General features: G+C 56.5%; 2 protein-coding genes across 2 annotated transcripts; both read left to right on the top strand.

The window, feature by feature from the left end:
• The first annotated feature begins 58 nt into the window (after positions 1-58).
• RSAD1 (radical S-adenosyl methionine domain containing 1) lies at positions 59-2445 on the top strand. The gene is made up of 9 exons (XM_042832806.1): positions 59-202; positions 492-625; positions 705-909; positions 980-1345; positions 1417-1480; positions 1562-1709; positions 1779-1833; positions 1898-2001; positions 2064-2445. Exons 1-9 carry the CDS (start codon positions 59-61, stop codon positions 2188-2190), a joined length of 1347 nt encoding a protein of 448 aa, XP_042688740.1. The 3' UTR covers positions 2191-2445.
• A 221-nt stretch (positions 2446-2666) lies between these two features.
• Positions 2667-15726, top strand: LOC122167906 (MYCBP associated protein). The gene is made up of 18 exons (XM_042832805.1): positions 2667-2763; positions 2891-3000; positions 3635-3794; positions 3887-3990; positions 4429-4603; positions 4918-5033; positions 5760-5910; positions 6156-6271; positions 6829-6929; positions 7533-7644; positions 7955-8144; positions 8612-8799; positions 9218-9364; positions 9531-9794; positions 10551-10672; positions 11392-11507; positions 12009-12142; positions 12318-15726. Exons 1-18 carry the CDS (start codon positions 2667-2669, stop codon positions 12606-12608), a joined length of 2694 nt encoding a protein of 897 aa, XP_042688739.1. The 3' UTR covers positions 12609-15726.
• Positions 15727-16126: the final 400 nt, after the last annotated feature.

The raw sequence follows: 16126 nt of genomic DNA, 5'->3' as shown, positions 1-16126 counted from the left end.
CGGAAAACGGAACCCCGCGCCCGGGGCGGAACAGGGGGCGGTGCGGCTGCGCGGGGTGATGGCGGTGCGGGGCCTCCGTGCGGCGCTCGGGGCGGTGCGGCCACGCGGGACGGGCTGCGCTGCGGGACTGAGATCGGCCTCGAAGCCCTCCGAGCCCGGCCCTGAACCGGCGGGGCCCGTGACAGCGGCTCTCTACGTGCACGTGAGCGTGGGGACGCGGGGGTGGACGCGTACGGGGCTCTTATGCGTGGGGAGCGGGGCTCGGCCACGGAGGGGCTCCCGCTTGTGGCGGCTGCGGGCTGATGCGGCTGGTGCTGCTGGTGCTCGCGGGGTGCCGCTGCCATGCGCACGACGGGGCGCTGAAGGCTCTGTGCGTGCAGAGGGCAGCAGCCAGGGGTGCGGGCGGTGGGCACTGGGGGTCGATGCTGTGTGCGGGGCCGTACCCCTGCGGTGGGACAGCCGCGTGCCCCACAGACACCTTGTGCCCGCAGTGGCCCTACTGCCGCAAGCACTGCTCCTACTGTAGCTTCAACAAGTACGTGGTGCCGGCTGTGGACGAGGCGGCCGTGCGTGCCTGTCTGGTGCGGGAGACGCAAACCCTGCTGCGCCTCGGCCATGTGCAGAGGTGGGTGCCCGCCTTGGGGCCCGGGAGGTACGGGGCCCTTCAGCGGCCGCCTGCAGCCTCTCCCCTGCCCTCCCTGCAGCGTCACCTCCGTCTTCTTCGGTGGGGGCACCCCCAGCCTGGCCGCCCCGCACACCATCGCCGCCGTGCTGGAGGCGGCTGCGGAGGTCGCTCATCTCCCTGCTGGAGCCGAGGTGACGCTGGAGGCCAACCCCGGTTCCGCTGACCCCGCGCGCCTCGCTGGCTTCAGGGCGGCCGGCATCAACCGCCTGTCCCTGGGCGTCCAGGTGAGAGCGGCTGCCCCATCCCAGCCCTCTGTTCCCACGCAGCTCCGCTGCCACCGTGCTCCATCCGCAGTCCCTGGACGACGCTGAGCTGCGGCTGCTGGGCCGGGAGCACACGGCGGCGGAGGCGCGGGCGGCGGCGGAGGCGGCACGGAAGCTCTTTCCTGGCCGCGTCTCCCTCGACCTCATCTTTGGGCTGCCGGGGCAGAGCCGCGAGGCCTGGGCACGCGGCCTGGAGGCGGCGCTGGGGCTGTGTGACGACCACTTGGCCCTGTACCAGCTGACTCTGGAGCGGGGCACGGCGCTGGAGGCCCAAGTGCGGCGGGGGGTCCTGCCTGAGCCCCCCGAGGAGCTGCTGGCCGATTTGTACCTGAGCGCCCGCGCCACGCTGGCGGCCGCCGGCTTCCACCAGTACGAGGTCTCCAATTTTGCCAGGAAGGTGAGCGCCCCCACCTCGAGCCCCCGCCACCGGCGCAGCCCCTCCTCACCCACCGCACCGCTGTCCTGCAGGGCGCCCGCAGCACCCACAACCTCTCCTACTGGCGGGCCGAGCAGTACGTGGGCGTGGGGCCGGGTAAGCCCTGGGGTTGGCGGCGGCGACCTTGCGCCGGGCCGCGTGTGCGCCGCATCCTCTCTGCTCTCTGTGCCGTCGCAGGGGCGCACGGCCGCTTCGTGCCGTGGGGAGAGGGCGGCCGCCTGCGCGAGGCACGCGTGCAGACGCCGCACCCTGACACGTGGATGCGGGAGGTGCGGAGCTGCGGGCACGGCACCCGGCGGCGGGCGGCGCTGAGCCCGCTGGAGCTGTGAGTACGGGACGGGACGGAGGAGCGCCCTCCGCGCCTCCCGCGGCCCCGTAACCTCCGCGTCCGCAGGCTGCAGGAGGTGCTGGCGCTGGGGCTGCGCACGGACGAGGGCGTCACGCAGCAGGTGAGCGCCTGCCGGCCGCGGGCACCTCGCCGAGGAGCCGCCGCTGACCGCCGATCCCTCGCAGCGCTGGGGGCTCTTCTCCCCCAGCCTGAGCCTGGAGGCCGCGTTCGGGGCGTCGGGGGAGGCGAGAGAACTGCAGGAGCAGGGCTGGCTGCGGCTGAATGGGCGGTGAGTACCGGAACGGCGGTGCGGGCTCGGTGCGGGGCGGTGCTCAGGCGCTGCCTTTACAGGGCGCTGCGCTGCACGCCCGCCGGGCTGCCCCTGCTGGACTCGCTGCTGCCCGTGCTGCTGTACCAACTGAGGCGTCGCTGGAACGCGGTGGAGGAGGAGGACGGCGGGGGACGGGGATCGTGCTGAGGCCTCGCCGCGGCTGCGGGCAATAAACGCCGTGAAACTCCGATTGTGGGGCCGAGGGAACGGCGGAGCTCGCGGCGCGGCCCGGGTGCCGGATGTTGCCGTCGTAGCTGCTGAAGAGTCAGATAATCTCAGTACCACCTCATCGGGTTCGGACAGACACCAAAAGCGAGCCGAGGGTCACAGAGCAACTTGCCTCGTTGAACACGTAGGGCATAAAATAGCAATGAAGGCTACAACGATGTAACCGTCCACAAAGCCTCTGCTGTCTGTCTGTCTGTCTGTCAGTAAGTCCAGCGGCTGGACGGGATGATCTGCGTGACTCTGTGCGACGAAGCGCCGGGCGGGTCCGGCAGGCGGCGCTCGCGGCTCGGTGCTCTTCCGCTCGGCGCGTGCGCACGGCTCACGTGGCGGCACCATAGAGCGGCGGCGGCGCGGGCCGCTCTAGGCGCGCCTCTCTGTGGTGCCGCCGCGTTGCCATGGCGCCGGGCCGAGGGATGCCGGCGGGCCGCACGCTGCGGAGGCGGGAGGGACGCGGGAAGGGCCGGGCCGCGTCCCCGTCCCCATCCGCATCGGGTGCGCGACCCGCTCCCCTCCTGTGAACCCGGGGCCGCATCCCGGTGCGGTGCGGCTCCCGGTGCGGTGCGGCTCCCGGTGCGGTGCGGCTCCCGGTGCTGAGGCGCTCCGGCCTTGTGCGTTTCAGAGCCGAAGGAGCGGAGCCCGGCGCTCCCCGCAGAGCCGCGGCCCGCGCTGTGCCCGCTGCGGAGCGGCGATGTCCGAGCGCTCGCCGTTCGGCTGGAGGACCTGGAAAAAGTGCGTGTTTGTCCCGGCGCAAAAAGCTGCCTTCGCTGCACGGGTCCCCGGTGCGCAGAGCTCCCGGCCCCGCCGTTGAGCACCGACCCGCTGTTTGAGCTCAGCCCGAGCTCCTCCTGCCCCCGCTGTCCGTCGGTTCCCGGCCCGCCACCGTCCCGCGGCTCGGCTCTCGTCAGCCGCCTCTGCTCCCGATGGGCTGGGACGGGTCAGCGCCTGGCATCCACCGGCACGGGAAACGATCGGGAACTCCTGTCCCTGCCCCGGTTCTAACGTGGAGTCCAGAGGAGCGGGGTGGGAACTGAGCGGGTGTCTCCGCAGTCAGATAAGGCAGAGAGCGGCGGCATCGGGCTGTGCCTGCGAGGTTCGGGTCGGGCAGTGGGAACAGTTCCTTCTCCCAGATGCGGTGGCACGGGGAGCCCCAGGGTGCTGAGCATCGCCGGGATGTGGCAGTGAGGGCTGTGGGGTGGATGACCGTAGAGGGCTCTTCCAACCCGGACGGTTTGTGGCTCTGTGCAGCATGTGATGAGAAGCGGCGTGTGCTGATAGGACTTCCCTGCGTGTCCCAGATGGGTCAGAAGGAACAAAGGAAAGTCAGTTTGTAGCTGACTGTGCTGTGATTGTTTCTTTCCTGCAGCTCCACGCTCCACGCCTGCCCCACGATGCTGGGAGGATTCCAGTCAGGAGGAAATTCCTGGTTCGGAAATACCAACCCAGAGAGGCCAAAGCAGCCCCGCGCCTCCTGGTAGCACGGCCAGCTTTCCCAAGGACAGCCAGGGAGCCGCTGTGTTTCTCTGGTAGGGTTAAGCTTCAGAGTTTACCTTTGATTTTTGGTTGTGGCAGGCCTAGATTTAGTGACCTGCCCTGGGGTCTGGTGTTTTTGTTGTAGGACCGGCACTGTTCGGTGAAGGCTGTGAAGAAATTCTTCCTCATCATGTTTTGGGAAGTCTCCAGGAGTTGAAGATGGAAGCCTTGGCCAGAGGAAATACTCAGGTCGATTATAAAATTGCTTTTCTAGAGGGGAATGTGATGTGATGTGATTTATTTCAGCACTTGTCTCAAACAGGGCAGGCTTGAGGTGTGGCGTTCCTTGTCATCGTGCTCTGTGGGGGAGGATTTGCCTCCAGAGAAACTGCACCAGCAGGTTTTGAGGTCCTGTGTGCAGGTGGAGGCTCTGGAGGGAACACTGATGCTGATGGCATCAGGCTACCGTGGGAGGAGCTGGGGCTGCAGTAACATCATTGCTTGAGTTCAGTTACTTGGCTAAATCCATTGTTTTGAGTGTGTGCTTGGTGCCCCATCTTTGTACCTCTCTGATCAGGTAAAGGTACTGCAGTCTGAATGATTCTCTTCTCCTCTCATCTTCCATTTTTTATTGTGGTGGCAGTGCATGCATTGTGAGGTCAATTCTACTGTTTTGTTTCTTTTCAGATAGCAGATTCCATTCAGGTTCCTCATCAGCATGTTGCTGCAGCAGTTTTAAAAGAGAAACGTGGAGGAGAAACAAAGAGAAAATTTAATCAAACCCCAGCGTCAGAACATAAAGCTCTGCAGAACTGGCACCATAATATGGCAATCAGGAAGAAGCAGGAGAGGTATCTGGGAGGTGAGAGGATTTGAGACCCTTTTTTGAGATTCTGTGTGCACCTGGGGCTGTTTGATGGCTCCACAACACACAGCAAAGGCCGGAGCCAACCAGGGTTAGTGCTGCTGCTGCTGCCTCCTACCTCAGTGTTGTCAGGACTCCCCATGCTGTGGGTGTCCCTGCAGGGTGAGCTGCTCATTCTGGCTGCGGGAAGCACAGTGGATTTGATGAGGATGGTGTGAGGGGATTGCACACTGAAAATAGTAAAGGATTTTTAGTAAAGGACTTTCAGTAAAGGGCAGGAGAAGCGCAGTGCCTTTCGTATTCCTTTATAGAAATTCTTCAGAGGCCAGAGAATGAGCTGCTGATGAGCATCTCGGAGGATTACAGACAAATCCAGGAGGAACGTGACCTCATTGACCGTAGTCTCCCTGCCCTGTTTCCTGGAAAGGTGAGAGCCCCACTTCCTTTGCATCCTAATTGCTCTGTTCTTGTGAAAGAGCTTAGGCACTGCTGCCGCGAATACCTGCACAGAGCTGTCTTCAGGTAATTGCCAAAGCCCTTCCAGCTGAGTCCTTCAACTGACTGTGAGCAGAGCTCTCAGCGATTCTCAAAACGAAAACACGATCTGTGCTGCCTGGGCTACGCAGGGGAAAGCAGTGGCTGCGTGGCTCCTCCTTACAAGCTGCTGAACTTGGGTTGGCCACGTGCGTGGCACTGGGGATGTGCCACACATGTTGTTCCAAGGCCAGAAAGATCTGATAGCTCGAGTTTTAGGGGGTTTAGAGGAGAGAGGGGTACAGGTAAGTGAGGACAGTTATGAGAGTATCCTTTGGTGTTTTTTTGTTGTGTTTTTTTGCTTTTCATAGCACTGTAAAGTGTTGTAGCACTCACTATAAGGTGCTGTAAGAAGAAGATCGAAGGACCTGCATTTATGTGATACATTAATATCATTCAACTTGCGTGTAGCGCCAGGTAGAAGAAAGTCATCTTTTGTCTTTGACAACAGGCTGGTAGAAATTTGGCTTACCCTGCAGAAAGCGATTATTTATAGTCTTCTAAAATACCCACACAGGCAGAGTGAGATACCACCTTCTTTTCAGCTGCCAGTCCCTGTGCAAATAGCAAGCAGCTGCACGTCTCCAAGGGTGTTGGTTGGAGCCTGGTTTCCCCACAGGGCTACCGAGCAGGAAGCGAATTCTGGAGCCAGCCTGAGCGCATCGGGGATGAGCTGACCGGCCTGACGGTGACACTGACACGCAGAGAACGGGGCTGCCCACAGCCAGTCACTCATGTGGGGAAGCCCCACACTGTTCAGATGGAAACGGGTAAGGAAGTGTGGAGGGAGTGGCGGGACGAGGCAGTGGCTCCCAGTAGTACAGAGGCTGCTTCCCAGTGGCCTTTGGTTGGGCTGCAGTGAGCACAGGGGTGGTGCAGGCTGCTGCACGAGCGCTGCATTGCTGTAAGTGCTGTGGCGCAGCCTGGGTGCAGGGATGCTCCTGTGTGCAGGGCTGAGTGAAATAAGGAGGCAAGAGGGTGAGTAGATGGTGAGCTCTTGTGGGTGTTCACACAGGCGTGAAGCCTCCACAGAGGATCCCTTTCCGTCTGACCTGGGACAAGAGTCTTTTCCTGAAACAGCGACGGCAGGAGCTAAAATCTATCCTAGAGGAGCTGGATTTTTATAAGCCGGTAAGTCTCAGGAGTGAGGATATTCTTTACGTCCCTCACCTCTTGTAAAGTGCTTTCGGGTAACACAAAATAGCTGAAGACTGAATCTGGAGAGGCATTAGGAACCCTATAAGGCTTAGCTCTGCAGTTCTTGTCTTGGAGGTTCCTGCGTTCCCAAAGGGCGGCAGCCATGAAGGAGATGCTTGGCCTCTGTGACTCATGGGCTGCCCTAGGGGCTTCAGAGCAGCTGAGCAGCAGCTTGCAGCTACTAAGGCCTTGGCAACAAAAAGACCAAATACTGGTAGGACTTCTATTTTGTGCCTTACAGCAAAAGGAAGACATCTGCCCCTGTGGAAGGTTTGTGTCCAAGCTCTGAAGGCAGTTAGCCCATCCTGGGGCTGTGCAGAGGCTCAGAGTAATTCCTTACTCTCTTACACATTTTTTGATAGGTCTAGAAGCTGTTGCAGGAGCGAGATGGCTGAACTTTACTTGATTCGCTTGCTGCGTTTGTCTGGAATTTGGCTTATTTTCCATACAAAAAGGGAAGGTAAGAGTTGGTCACTGCTCTGTGTGTGCAGGATCTGGATGGCCTGGAGGTGATTGGCAAAGGGCGGCCGTTCACGTCTGTCTCAGCGCAGTCTCTTCCAAGCTCCACTGCTTTTGAAGATTCTGAGACCTCGTAAGTTTCATCTGATGGGAGTAGTAAGAATTTGGGGTGCACACCATCAGTCTGTAGGCATCTCCTGAGCTGTTCTCATCCAGAGCAGAGAGGAGTCTCCAAAGGACACAGTAAAAATGTTCTGCCAGATGCAGGGATCAGGTGGTTCCTTTGTCCCCGGGGGCCTGATGACCAAGGAGCAAGAATCAGAAGAGTATTTTGAGGCCTTTCCTGCCATCTTCTCTGTGTGGCTCCAGAGCTCACAGCACTCAGGGTGGGCACTGCTTGGAATGATCTCCATAACGTTGTCCTTTGCAGCCTTGCATCGTTAATCTGCCTTTTTTCATTGCCCTGTTCATCTGCACAGGCACCTTAGGAGCTTTTCTCCTGCTTCACTCACATACCCTCGGCCTTCCTTAGGCTTCTCTTTATTGTCCTGTCCTCTGTGATGGTGACAAGTCCCTAGCTGGAGTTTGTTAACCACAACTGCAGAGCTCTGTAAAAAGAGAGCTGTGCAGAAAAGCATTTTGGGGGATTATTTCTTACGGGGTTTCACAAATCACCGCAGGTTCTCCCACCTCTGAAAATGAGTTTCACTCCACAGAAACACTGTCGTTTTTTTAGCAGTGACTCCTTAAAGGACCGTGGCAGTGTGGTTTCAGAAGCAGTGCTGGGTCCATCTTTAGACTTCTGTGGCCAGCCGGCACGTTGGATCAACTGCATCACTTCTTGCAGGGTAATTGTGTGTTCTTATTGTTTAGTTGGACTGAGCTTGCTTGAGTTCCCAAGTCAGGGCTGTACAATGGGTGTCACGCTCAGGATGGAGAATGGGGGATTTGTTCTGAGCATAGCAGCATCCCCGTGTCTGCTCCAGAAAGTTCTAGAAACAGGAATGATTGCTTTGTGGTACGGAGCTCAGACTCCCAGAAGCCCTTTGTCTAATGGCCGTTCTTTGGACCTGCCTTAACAGTTCTCCAGTCAAGGCTCAGCCCCTCGTTTGTGGTGCGGAGGAATTGTTACCTTTGTCCTTCGCTTTTTCCTTTCAGCATGAGGTTGGCATTGCTGCCAGGCTCACTTTTGAGACTGTGGTTGGTGAGAAAGCCGAGAGCTTCCTAACAGTGAGCAGCGATGGCACGGCTGCTGTCTGCTATGAGTGGAGGAGGCTCCTCCAGCAGATCCCTTCCAGAGAAACCGCGAGGATGTGCGTGCGGCGTTTTCACTTTGATGCCAGACCAGGTGTGAGAACTGCTGATCGCTGAGACCTTTGTGCACAGAGCATGGAGCAAACAGCCAGTTATCTGCGATGCTGTGACTCACGGCACAGTGAGCCCTGGGTGGTTCTCAGCAGGCTGACTCACAGCAAACTGGGAGTGTGGGGCAGATCCCTTCCGTGGGACTGTAAGGAAAGAAGGTTGCTCCTGCTCTGAATGTAAATGGGTAGAATACTGAGAAGTGAAACACTTCTGATAGCAAACGGGGCATCATCGACCAGAGGGCGCTGAGTTCACTGTCAAGGAAGCGTGCAGCAGGAGCAACACCAGTGACTGGAGTACATCTGGAATTGAAAACAGTTGGATGGGGTGTGATAGCCAGCAAGGCCAAAGGGAGCCTCCTGGAGAGCTGAGGATGCTCACTGGGGGTTGGAAAAGGGCCAGGTGAACCAGGTGGTTTCTTACAGAGCGATGCATTTTCTCTCATTTCAGGTGTAATTCTGCCTGGAGAAACCAGGAAGTTTTTTTTTCTTTTCAAGTCTGAGAGAGCAGGTGTTTTCAGTGAGTCCTGGGAGTTCAGGACACATCCTCTGTTATTAGGAGGAGCTCTGCTGCAGGTGACCCTTTGGGGAATTGCTGTGTGTGAGGATAAATTGGCTGACCTCAGAGGAGAACTGGAGGTAACCAGGCGTGTAACTGAGTAAATGTGAGCTTTGAACTTAACATGCAAATAGAGGACGAGGAAGGGAGTGGAGGACGGGGCATTTTTATTGCTATGCAATTAAGGCTGAGGGTGAGGTATTATTTTCTGAACATCTGTACCTACTTAAGCAGGTTTGCTAACTAAAATGGAAGAATCCTGCAGCGCATTGCCATCGTGATAATAAAGATGTGGTTGTGCAGCGGCGCTTTTAAAAATGAATTTTCTATTTGTAGTGAACTCCATTAGTTGGTGGGAATAGCGTTGGGTATCACACAGAATGATGTTAGATAATAATTGAAAATTGCCCTGCTTAGTTGAGCGGGGTTTGCTGTTATCTTTGTCCTCGTAATCCTGCTTAACACATGCAGTTAGTGTGGGTGTCAACTGTGCTGCAGGCTGACCTGGCTGCTCGGGAGGGTGCAGCTATTGTAGAAGAGACTCTGAAGGACCTTCTGGTCCGAATTCGGACCCCGGAGCGCCCCCCACCTCCCGTGGGTCTGTGCATCACAGAGGAGGAGTTATTCCACAGGAAGAATCCCAAGGTGAGGTGTGTGGTTCAGTGGCTGCGCAGCTGCCGTAGCAGGGAAGGGAAGGCAGTGGGGCTGTGCACTCGGGAGGCTCCCGCTGCCTGCCGCAGCAGCGGTAACAGTTGGTCTGTCGAGGACTGGCGAACTCATTTTGCTATTCACCTTTTCTTTGTTATCGCAGTTGCATTACCGGCATCGAGAGGTAGAGCAGCTGCACGACCTGTGGAGACGGCGCGTGGCTGCTCCGCCTGCCCTCGGGGAGGAGGTGCCGGCAGAGCCAGCGGAGGAGGCGGGGGCCCCCGAGGTTCTCCCTGCGCGGAGGGGCGCTGCAGAGGGCTCAGGCTGGAAGCGCGCGCTTGAAGCGACTCCGAGTCAAGTGGCAAATGTGGGGCAGCAGGAACCCGGCCCCCCGTCGTGGAACTTCTCACTCGAGGACCTGCAGCAGGTGGTCGCTGCGCTTCCCTCCGGCGTGGTTCCGTTTCCCTTGCAGCCTGGATGCCCCATGTGAGCCCACCCAGGGCTCTGCTTCCAGCCGTCTCCGAGTTAGGGCTGATTTATGGTGTGTGTCACAGAGAAGCGCTGCAGCGCTGCTGGCCGCGCCCTCGGTGCTCTTGTAAAGAAATCCCCCAGAGAGACCGAGAAGCCGCTGGGTGCAGAAGGAAACGGAACCAGACAATGCGGGAGATATTTTAAGCTCTTGCCCAATTAGCTTTCTGTCGTCCCAGAGCTGAACGGGGAGGCAGGACAACCCCACAGCCCCCTGTGGCTTCCCGGAGGGCTCTTCTCTGCGGGGAGTCCAGTTCGCCAGAGCACCGAGGGGCCGTCACACAGCCCGTGCAGAGAATACAGACCTCCCCAGATTAAAGCAGGAGTGGCTGGGGTTCTGTCAGCCGTTTTTCCGCACTGCTCTCTTGGAAACCTGTCAGCTGCTGTTCTGCTGTCAGGAGGCCTTCTGACCTGGTGCAGTCCTGTGCCCCAGTTGCAGAGGGATGTACTGTGGGTGGATCTAAGCGGGAGCTCGGGGCAGCACGGCTCACCCCTGCGCCTTGACCAAATCTCAGGCTGTGTCTGGGTGTGGAGTTCCTGGTGCCAATTGGTTTCAGACTGGCTTCCAGGAAGAGAGCTGCAGCGTGCTGTGCTGAGCCTGGGGTGCAGAGGGCTGGGAAGGAGCGCTGAGAAGCTGCGTTTTCTCTCACCTCAGGTTCTGAAATCCATCCCCCAGGAGGAGCAGCGAGAAGCAGCGCTGTCCCAGCTCAACAAGGCAGTGCTGGAGCTTTGTGCTGAGCAGAGACCAACTCAGTCAGACCTTCTGTATCAAATGTGGTGCGTTGCCTCTGCAGGATAGAGCTTGCAGATGTCTCGAGTGATCAGCAGCGTAGCAAGCTCTGTTGCAGTGTTGTGATTCAGAGTGCATGTAATTATGTGAAATCTAGAAGTCTTTTTTTGTGCCCTGCTTTCTTACAGGCTAATTGTAGCAGCTATCTAATCCAAATGCCTTTTCTTTCTGGAGATAAGTTTAGAATATTCATGCAATTTTGGGGAGTATGCAGGGTTATTTCTGGTGAGATTATTCTAGGATATATTTATGAAATTTGTGGGTCATGTTCTGTACCCTTTTACCAAATAACTTTATTCTCCCTCACACAGCTTCTCCGTTCTGTGCTGTCGTGCAGACTGTGCCATATTAACAGCTGCTTCTAAATCAGAAGGAGGCAGATTCCTCCTGAACAGAGCGTGGATCAGGGTGGATTTACCACATGTTGTGTTGAGGAGCAGGAGGCCTAATTTCACAGTAGTATTTATGGGTCCATGTGAGATTTGCAAGCCATTGAGACCTCAGGAGGTCTAAGCCAAGGAAAGGAACGTCGTTTCCCTCTGTGTGGGTTTCTCAACCTTGGGCACCGTTGGTGCAGTTGGACAGGGCAGCTCCTGGCTGCAAGGTGCCTTCAGGCCTGGCCGTAGGGTAGGACACAGTGGCTCTTTCCACCCCAAAATGCCCACCTGCTGTGCTGTCTCCCTTCTGTTTCTGGTGCTCTGCTCAGTCTCCAGCTGTGGCGTGAAGCAGTGGATGCGCTGGTGCGTCACTCCCTGAAGCTGAGGTCCCAGCTTGGGTTGCCTGAGAGGGACGCCGATGTGGATGTTCTTCCAGAGGGAAGAGGTGAGTGGTGGCTTCAGCACAGCAGGAGGGGACTGTTGGCATCCCCGAAAAACTTCCTGAATTTCAACTGGGATGGCAGCTTCATCAGTTTCTCCCCAAAGCTTTTATAAGAAAATGCACCAGAGAAAACAGCAGAGTGTGAGATAAGAATTGTGTTGTGAGCTTAGCTGGTAAAAAATGCACACAGACAAAATATCGCAAGTAAGTATTTTAATTTCACTGCCTTTTAGTGCTGATTGTTGCACTGACAAGACCAAAAATCATCTCATTTTCAGCTGCTTTATAGACTTTGTTCTGATGAATGTTTGAGATCTGTTTGTTTCTTATTTAAACAAACTACTCCTCCAAGCAGGAGGAGTTTTTCAGTGCAGCGTAGCTCAGATCAATGACAAGAGGAAAATACACTGCAGAAATACTATGTTTACATTCCCTGAGTGCATTGGGGGTGTCCTTCTGGATGTAAGTGTTGCTTTTAGGTAACTGGAGTCAGTTCTTTCCTAGGGGAAGTAAAGCAGCCTATAGAAGGAGGAGAAGACGGCAAAGTAACCAGGAGAAGAGAAGAGAAAACATCAGTTGGTGGTAAGGATAAAGAAGACAAAAGAAGAACAACAAGGACTGCTGGAAAAGAGAAGGAGGTTTGTGTTGGGATGCCTGTGGAAAACAGAGCATCGTGTTCTGAAGACAGCGTGGTACCCTGTGAGGCTGCGCGCCCGAGTTGGAGCTGATCTCCAACCCGTGACACGTGCTGAAAGGTGTCTGAAAGGTGTTCTGATCTGTGCCACTGCTTTTTTCCCCCTGTCCCTTGAATAGGAACGCCCAAACAGCAGAAAGTCAAAAGTAAAAGAGAAGAAGAAGCTGAAATCTTCCAGCTCGTCCGAAAAAGAGATGGCACAGCCCACAGGAGCTGCAGCTGCAGGCACTGTCACAGCTCCTCAGGAGCAGATGGACCCCATGGTTTGGGGGCTGTACCAGGAGAAACTTTACGTCCAAGTGAGTCTGGCCAAAGTTTGTACCTTCCCTTCTGCTTTCTGTTCTTTGCTTATAAACCGACCCTGGGCTGCAGCTGGAGAGCTGAAGCGTTCCGTTCAACTAAAGAACTGACAGCTGTGTGTCTGTAATTCTGTGGCAAGGTAAGTGTGACGTGAAGCCAGATGGCCTTGATTCCAGGCTGGAAGCCATTAACATAAAGCGGCCACCGCATCGCCACGCGCGGGATTTCTGTCTGGATGCCTTTTGCACACTTAGGGACTCTCGAGGGAGCAGCAGTGTTAATTGTATCTCAGACAATGTTAAACACACTTCATAGCCAGGAAAGCTATTAATGGAAGTAGGCAGCCGCTTCTCTGTGGCTGTGTCCGTGCCCATACACTGCTGCACTCCTGTGTTGGAAACCATCTCTGCTCTGTCCATCTGGTCATCAGGATTTCCTCACTCATCTTCACTGCATGCATCTTCTGTTAACTTCTGCTGCAGGTTTATGGGCTGCTGGATTCCATGGTGAGCAAGATGGTTTCTTTATTTGAAGAGCTAGAACAAAACACGGCGCTTTGAAGCGGGAGAGTGAAGCCTTTTGTAAGTAGAAATAGACTTAGTAAATAAGTGGCCATGCTTGCACAAGACAGGTGGATGTTGTTCTTTCTGAAGGGATGAAGCGGTCACAAATGCTGGAGTGCCTCTTTCCTGACATGCTGTGATGTGAGCCTGTCGTGAGATCATCTGTTGGTTCTGCAGGTGGTCAGGGAGCATTGTGTAGCCTCACAAACCATAGCATCAAGAAAATGCTGGTGTTCCTGCTGGGGAAGGCAAACTTAAAGATGCCAGTCAGCTGAAGACTTGTGTTATTCTCTGTGTTTCAATCTGTGCTGTCTAACAAGTGAGCAGAGGCTGTCCCATGCACTCGTGGGCCCAAGTACCAGGACTTAGGGAAGTCCCTCTTATTTCTGATCGTGTTCCTGGCTGCTCATCCAGTCTCCCTGCAGGTCTCCCTGACAGCAGGAGCTTTGGGCTGTCAGCATCTCTGTGAAAGTGCACATTTCCACCTCACCTTTCCTTGCATACGTGCCTGTTTCGTATGCTGATCTTGCTATCTCTTGCCATCCATTTAATGTATCCGTGCCCAATTCAGAGTTAATTCTTACTCCGAGACTCATTACTCTTGAATAGAAATGAGGAAATCTGTGCTCCAGCTACAGAGAGCAGGGCTGGCTCTGTGCTGGAGCCGCCCTTCGTGCCTCTGCCAGCCTACATGAGCCTGTCACCTCCTTCTGACCGGGCTGCCTCGTGCATCGCAGCTGGGCTGGAGCGTTCCCTGGAAGCACAGCGGGGCTGTGCAGGTTTCCGAGGCGGAGCTGCGGGTGTCCCATGGCCACGTGCCACTGCAGGGCCATCTTCCTGCTGGAGCAGCCGGACGGCATTCCCCAGGGAGGCTTTGGCTCCGTGAAGAAATGACATCAGTGCAGATCATTAATTTAGGTTCATGATACCTTTGAGGTTCTTAGACAGCAGATGCGTATCCATGCTAAGCATGACTGTTCCAGATTCTGCACATCGCTGTGCGGTTACTCCAGGCTTCTGTGCCTCGGGCACCTGCTGGTTTACTTGGAGAACCATGCTGCCATGTGTCTCAGAGCCTCACGTAGTGCAGAGCTCTTCCCTGTGCTGAGGTGCTTTTTGTTTCTCCTTGTAACTCGCATCTCGGGGGGATCTGCTGTTCTTCCCCTCTGTTCCTGGCAGCGCTGTGTTGAATGCAGCCCGGCTGTGCTGCGTGCAGCCCTTCGTATTCTGAGACCTTGCAGCGTCAGGAGAAGCACTTTGGCTTCTGTGGAAAGGAGGAACCCCTTCTGGCTTCGTGGGCACTGAACCACAGAGGGAATGTCTGTGCTCAGCATTACTGCAGTGAGGATTTCAGCAACAGTTTGAGAATGAGAGGGAAAAAGGCCTGAAGTTGGGGTGTGTCGCACAGGCTCTGACAATAGCTCCTGCCTTCCTGGAGATGCTTATCGGCCTGCAAGTGTGCCCAGCTCACACAGCTCCAGCCATCTGTTCTCAAGGCAGGAGAGAGACTGCACATAACAGGATGGCGTGGTCGCCTCACAGTGCTTGTGTTGGGTGGTCTCATCCCAAAAGATGGGAAAGCCCATCCCAAGGACCTGCAGCTCCAGTCCAGCCTGGAGAAACCAGGCTCACCTCCACCTCTGCTCCCCACAAAGCTTCTCAATAAACAGAGGGGAGTTTCCTTTGGATCCCATAGCAGGGCAGAACATCACGTGCCGTTCTCTCTTTCCCTTCCATGGGAGAAGCCAGGTGGCACAGGGCTGCTGCCCTGACATTTCTGCAAAGAAGAACAGACATGCAGTGAGTGGTGCTGGTGCACCAGGACTTTCCCAGAGCCGACACTCAGCAGGGCAGGGGAGGGCCGGGCAGAGGGCAGCATGCAGCAGCTCCCTTCTTGCCTTTTGCACTGCTTTGTGCAAGTTCTGCGCCTGGATATGGGGTGAAATCAGAGCCAGTTTCCAAAGGGCACTCTTAGAAACACGTACCCCTGTTTACAGCCTGCTGAGCCTCCTGTCTGCCTTTGGACAGAAGGGGTGGGCAGTCCCCTGCCGTGCCAGGCCCAGCACCGGGCTCAGCCCACACTGTTTGTGTCTGTTAATCATTGCTGCTGTTTGCTGCCTCGCTGAGGTGAGCGACCTTCCTGCCCTGTGAGCTGCCAACCGAAAACCATGCACGTGTGGGGCCAGGAGACACCGTAACTGTGAGAGGGGCTGGGAAAGGGTTCTGGGAAAGCACCTCCCCAGAGGCTGCAGCTGCAGAGCAGCCCGCCTGCCCAGGGCTCACCGCTGCCTACAGCCGGGCTGCAGCCCACCCAGCAAACCCTGCGCCGGCACAGCGCCTGCAGGGCCGCAAGCTGGGCCTGTCTGCTGGGACTGACTTGGGCAGGCTGACCTGGAGGAGGGTTTGGGTGCTGGGAGGGCTGTGATGCTCGCTGTGCGTTCAGCTCGTGCGGCCAAACCCCGTGGGAGGTTCAGCTGCCAGATGTGCGGTGCGTGGCTCTGCTTTCCTCCCTGCGTGACCCAAAGCAGCGGCCTCAGCCCAGAGCTGCATCTCCGCTGTGCGGCGCGAGGAAGGCAGACCTCCAGAATGCCTCAGCACCCAGGAAAGCTTTCTATTATGGAAAATGTCAGCGCTATTAAAAAGATTATATATATCCATAATGTTAGAAAGCCTGTCGCTGATTAAAATGGAAGGCAGAGGCCGGGGGAGCGGGGGTGGCACCGAAACGATCGAGAGACTTATTTTGTAATGTCATCCGATGCCTCCTCTGCCCCCAGCCGGGCTGCGGGAGCTGCTCGGGGCAGGGGAAGAATCTGCTCCAAATTTAGATCCGGGCAGACATTGCAATGAACTCGGATCGCCGCGGCAGCCTCGGGTACCAGCGAGGGAGCTGCATTGCTGGGCGGGGTGGGGGGAGGACGGGCAGCATCGTTCAGAGCACATCCGAGCGCGGGGATGGCTGATGGCTGATGGCTGCTTTCTGTCTAAAAATAATGGGAGGAAAAAAAAAAAAAAAAAAAAAAAAAAAAAAAAAAAGCTTGCAGCGAGCAGCGCCTGGCTGTCTG

This window comes from Centrocercus urophasianus, unplaced genomic scaffold (genome assembly GCF_019232065.1).
Source record: "Centrocercus urophasianus isolate 14NV4802_14NV808 unplaced genomic scaffold, USGS_Curo_1.0 seq_40, whole genome shotgun sequence".
NCBI classification, from domain to species: domain Eukaryota; kingdom Metazoa; phylum Chordata; class Aves; order Galliformes; family Phasianidae; genus Centrocercus; species Centrocercus urophasianus.
This window is presented reverse-complemented; position numbering and strand designations above follow the sequence as displayed.

Coding starts and splice junctions, on each gene's coding strand:
- RSAD1 (XM_042832806.1), top strand. CDS start 59: ATGGCGGTGCGGGGCCTCCGTGCGGCGCTCGGGGCGGTGCGGCCACGC. Junction 1,346..1,416: donor TCTCCAATTTTGCCAGGAAG/GTGAGCGCCCCC, acceptor GCTGTCCTGCAG/GGCGCCCGCAGCACCCACAA. Junction 2,002..2,063: donor TGGCTGCGGCTGAATGGGCG/GTGAGTACCGGA, acceptor CTGCCTTTACAG/GGCGCTGCGCTGCACGCCCG.
- LOC122167906 (XM_042832805.1), top strand. CDS start 2,667: ATGGCGCCGGGCCGAGGGATGCCGGCGGGCCGCACGCTGCGGAGGCGG. Junction 8,800..9,217: donor ACCTCAGAGGAGAACTGGAG/GTAACCAGGCGT, acceptor ACTGTGCTGCAG/GCTGACCTGGCTGCTCGGGA. Junction 11,508..12,008: donor TGTTCTTCCAGAGGGAAGAG/GTGAGTGGTGGC, acceptor GTTCTTTCCTAG/GGGAAGTAAAGCAGCCTATA.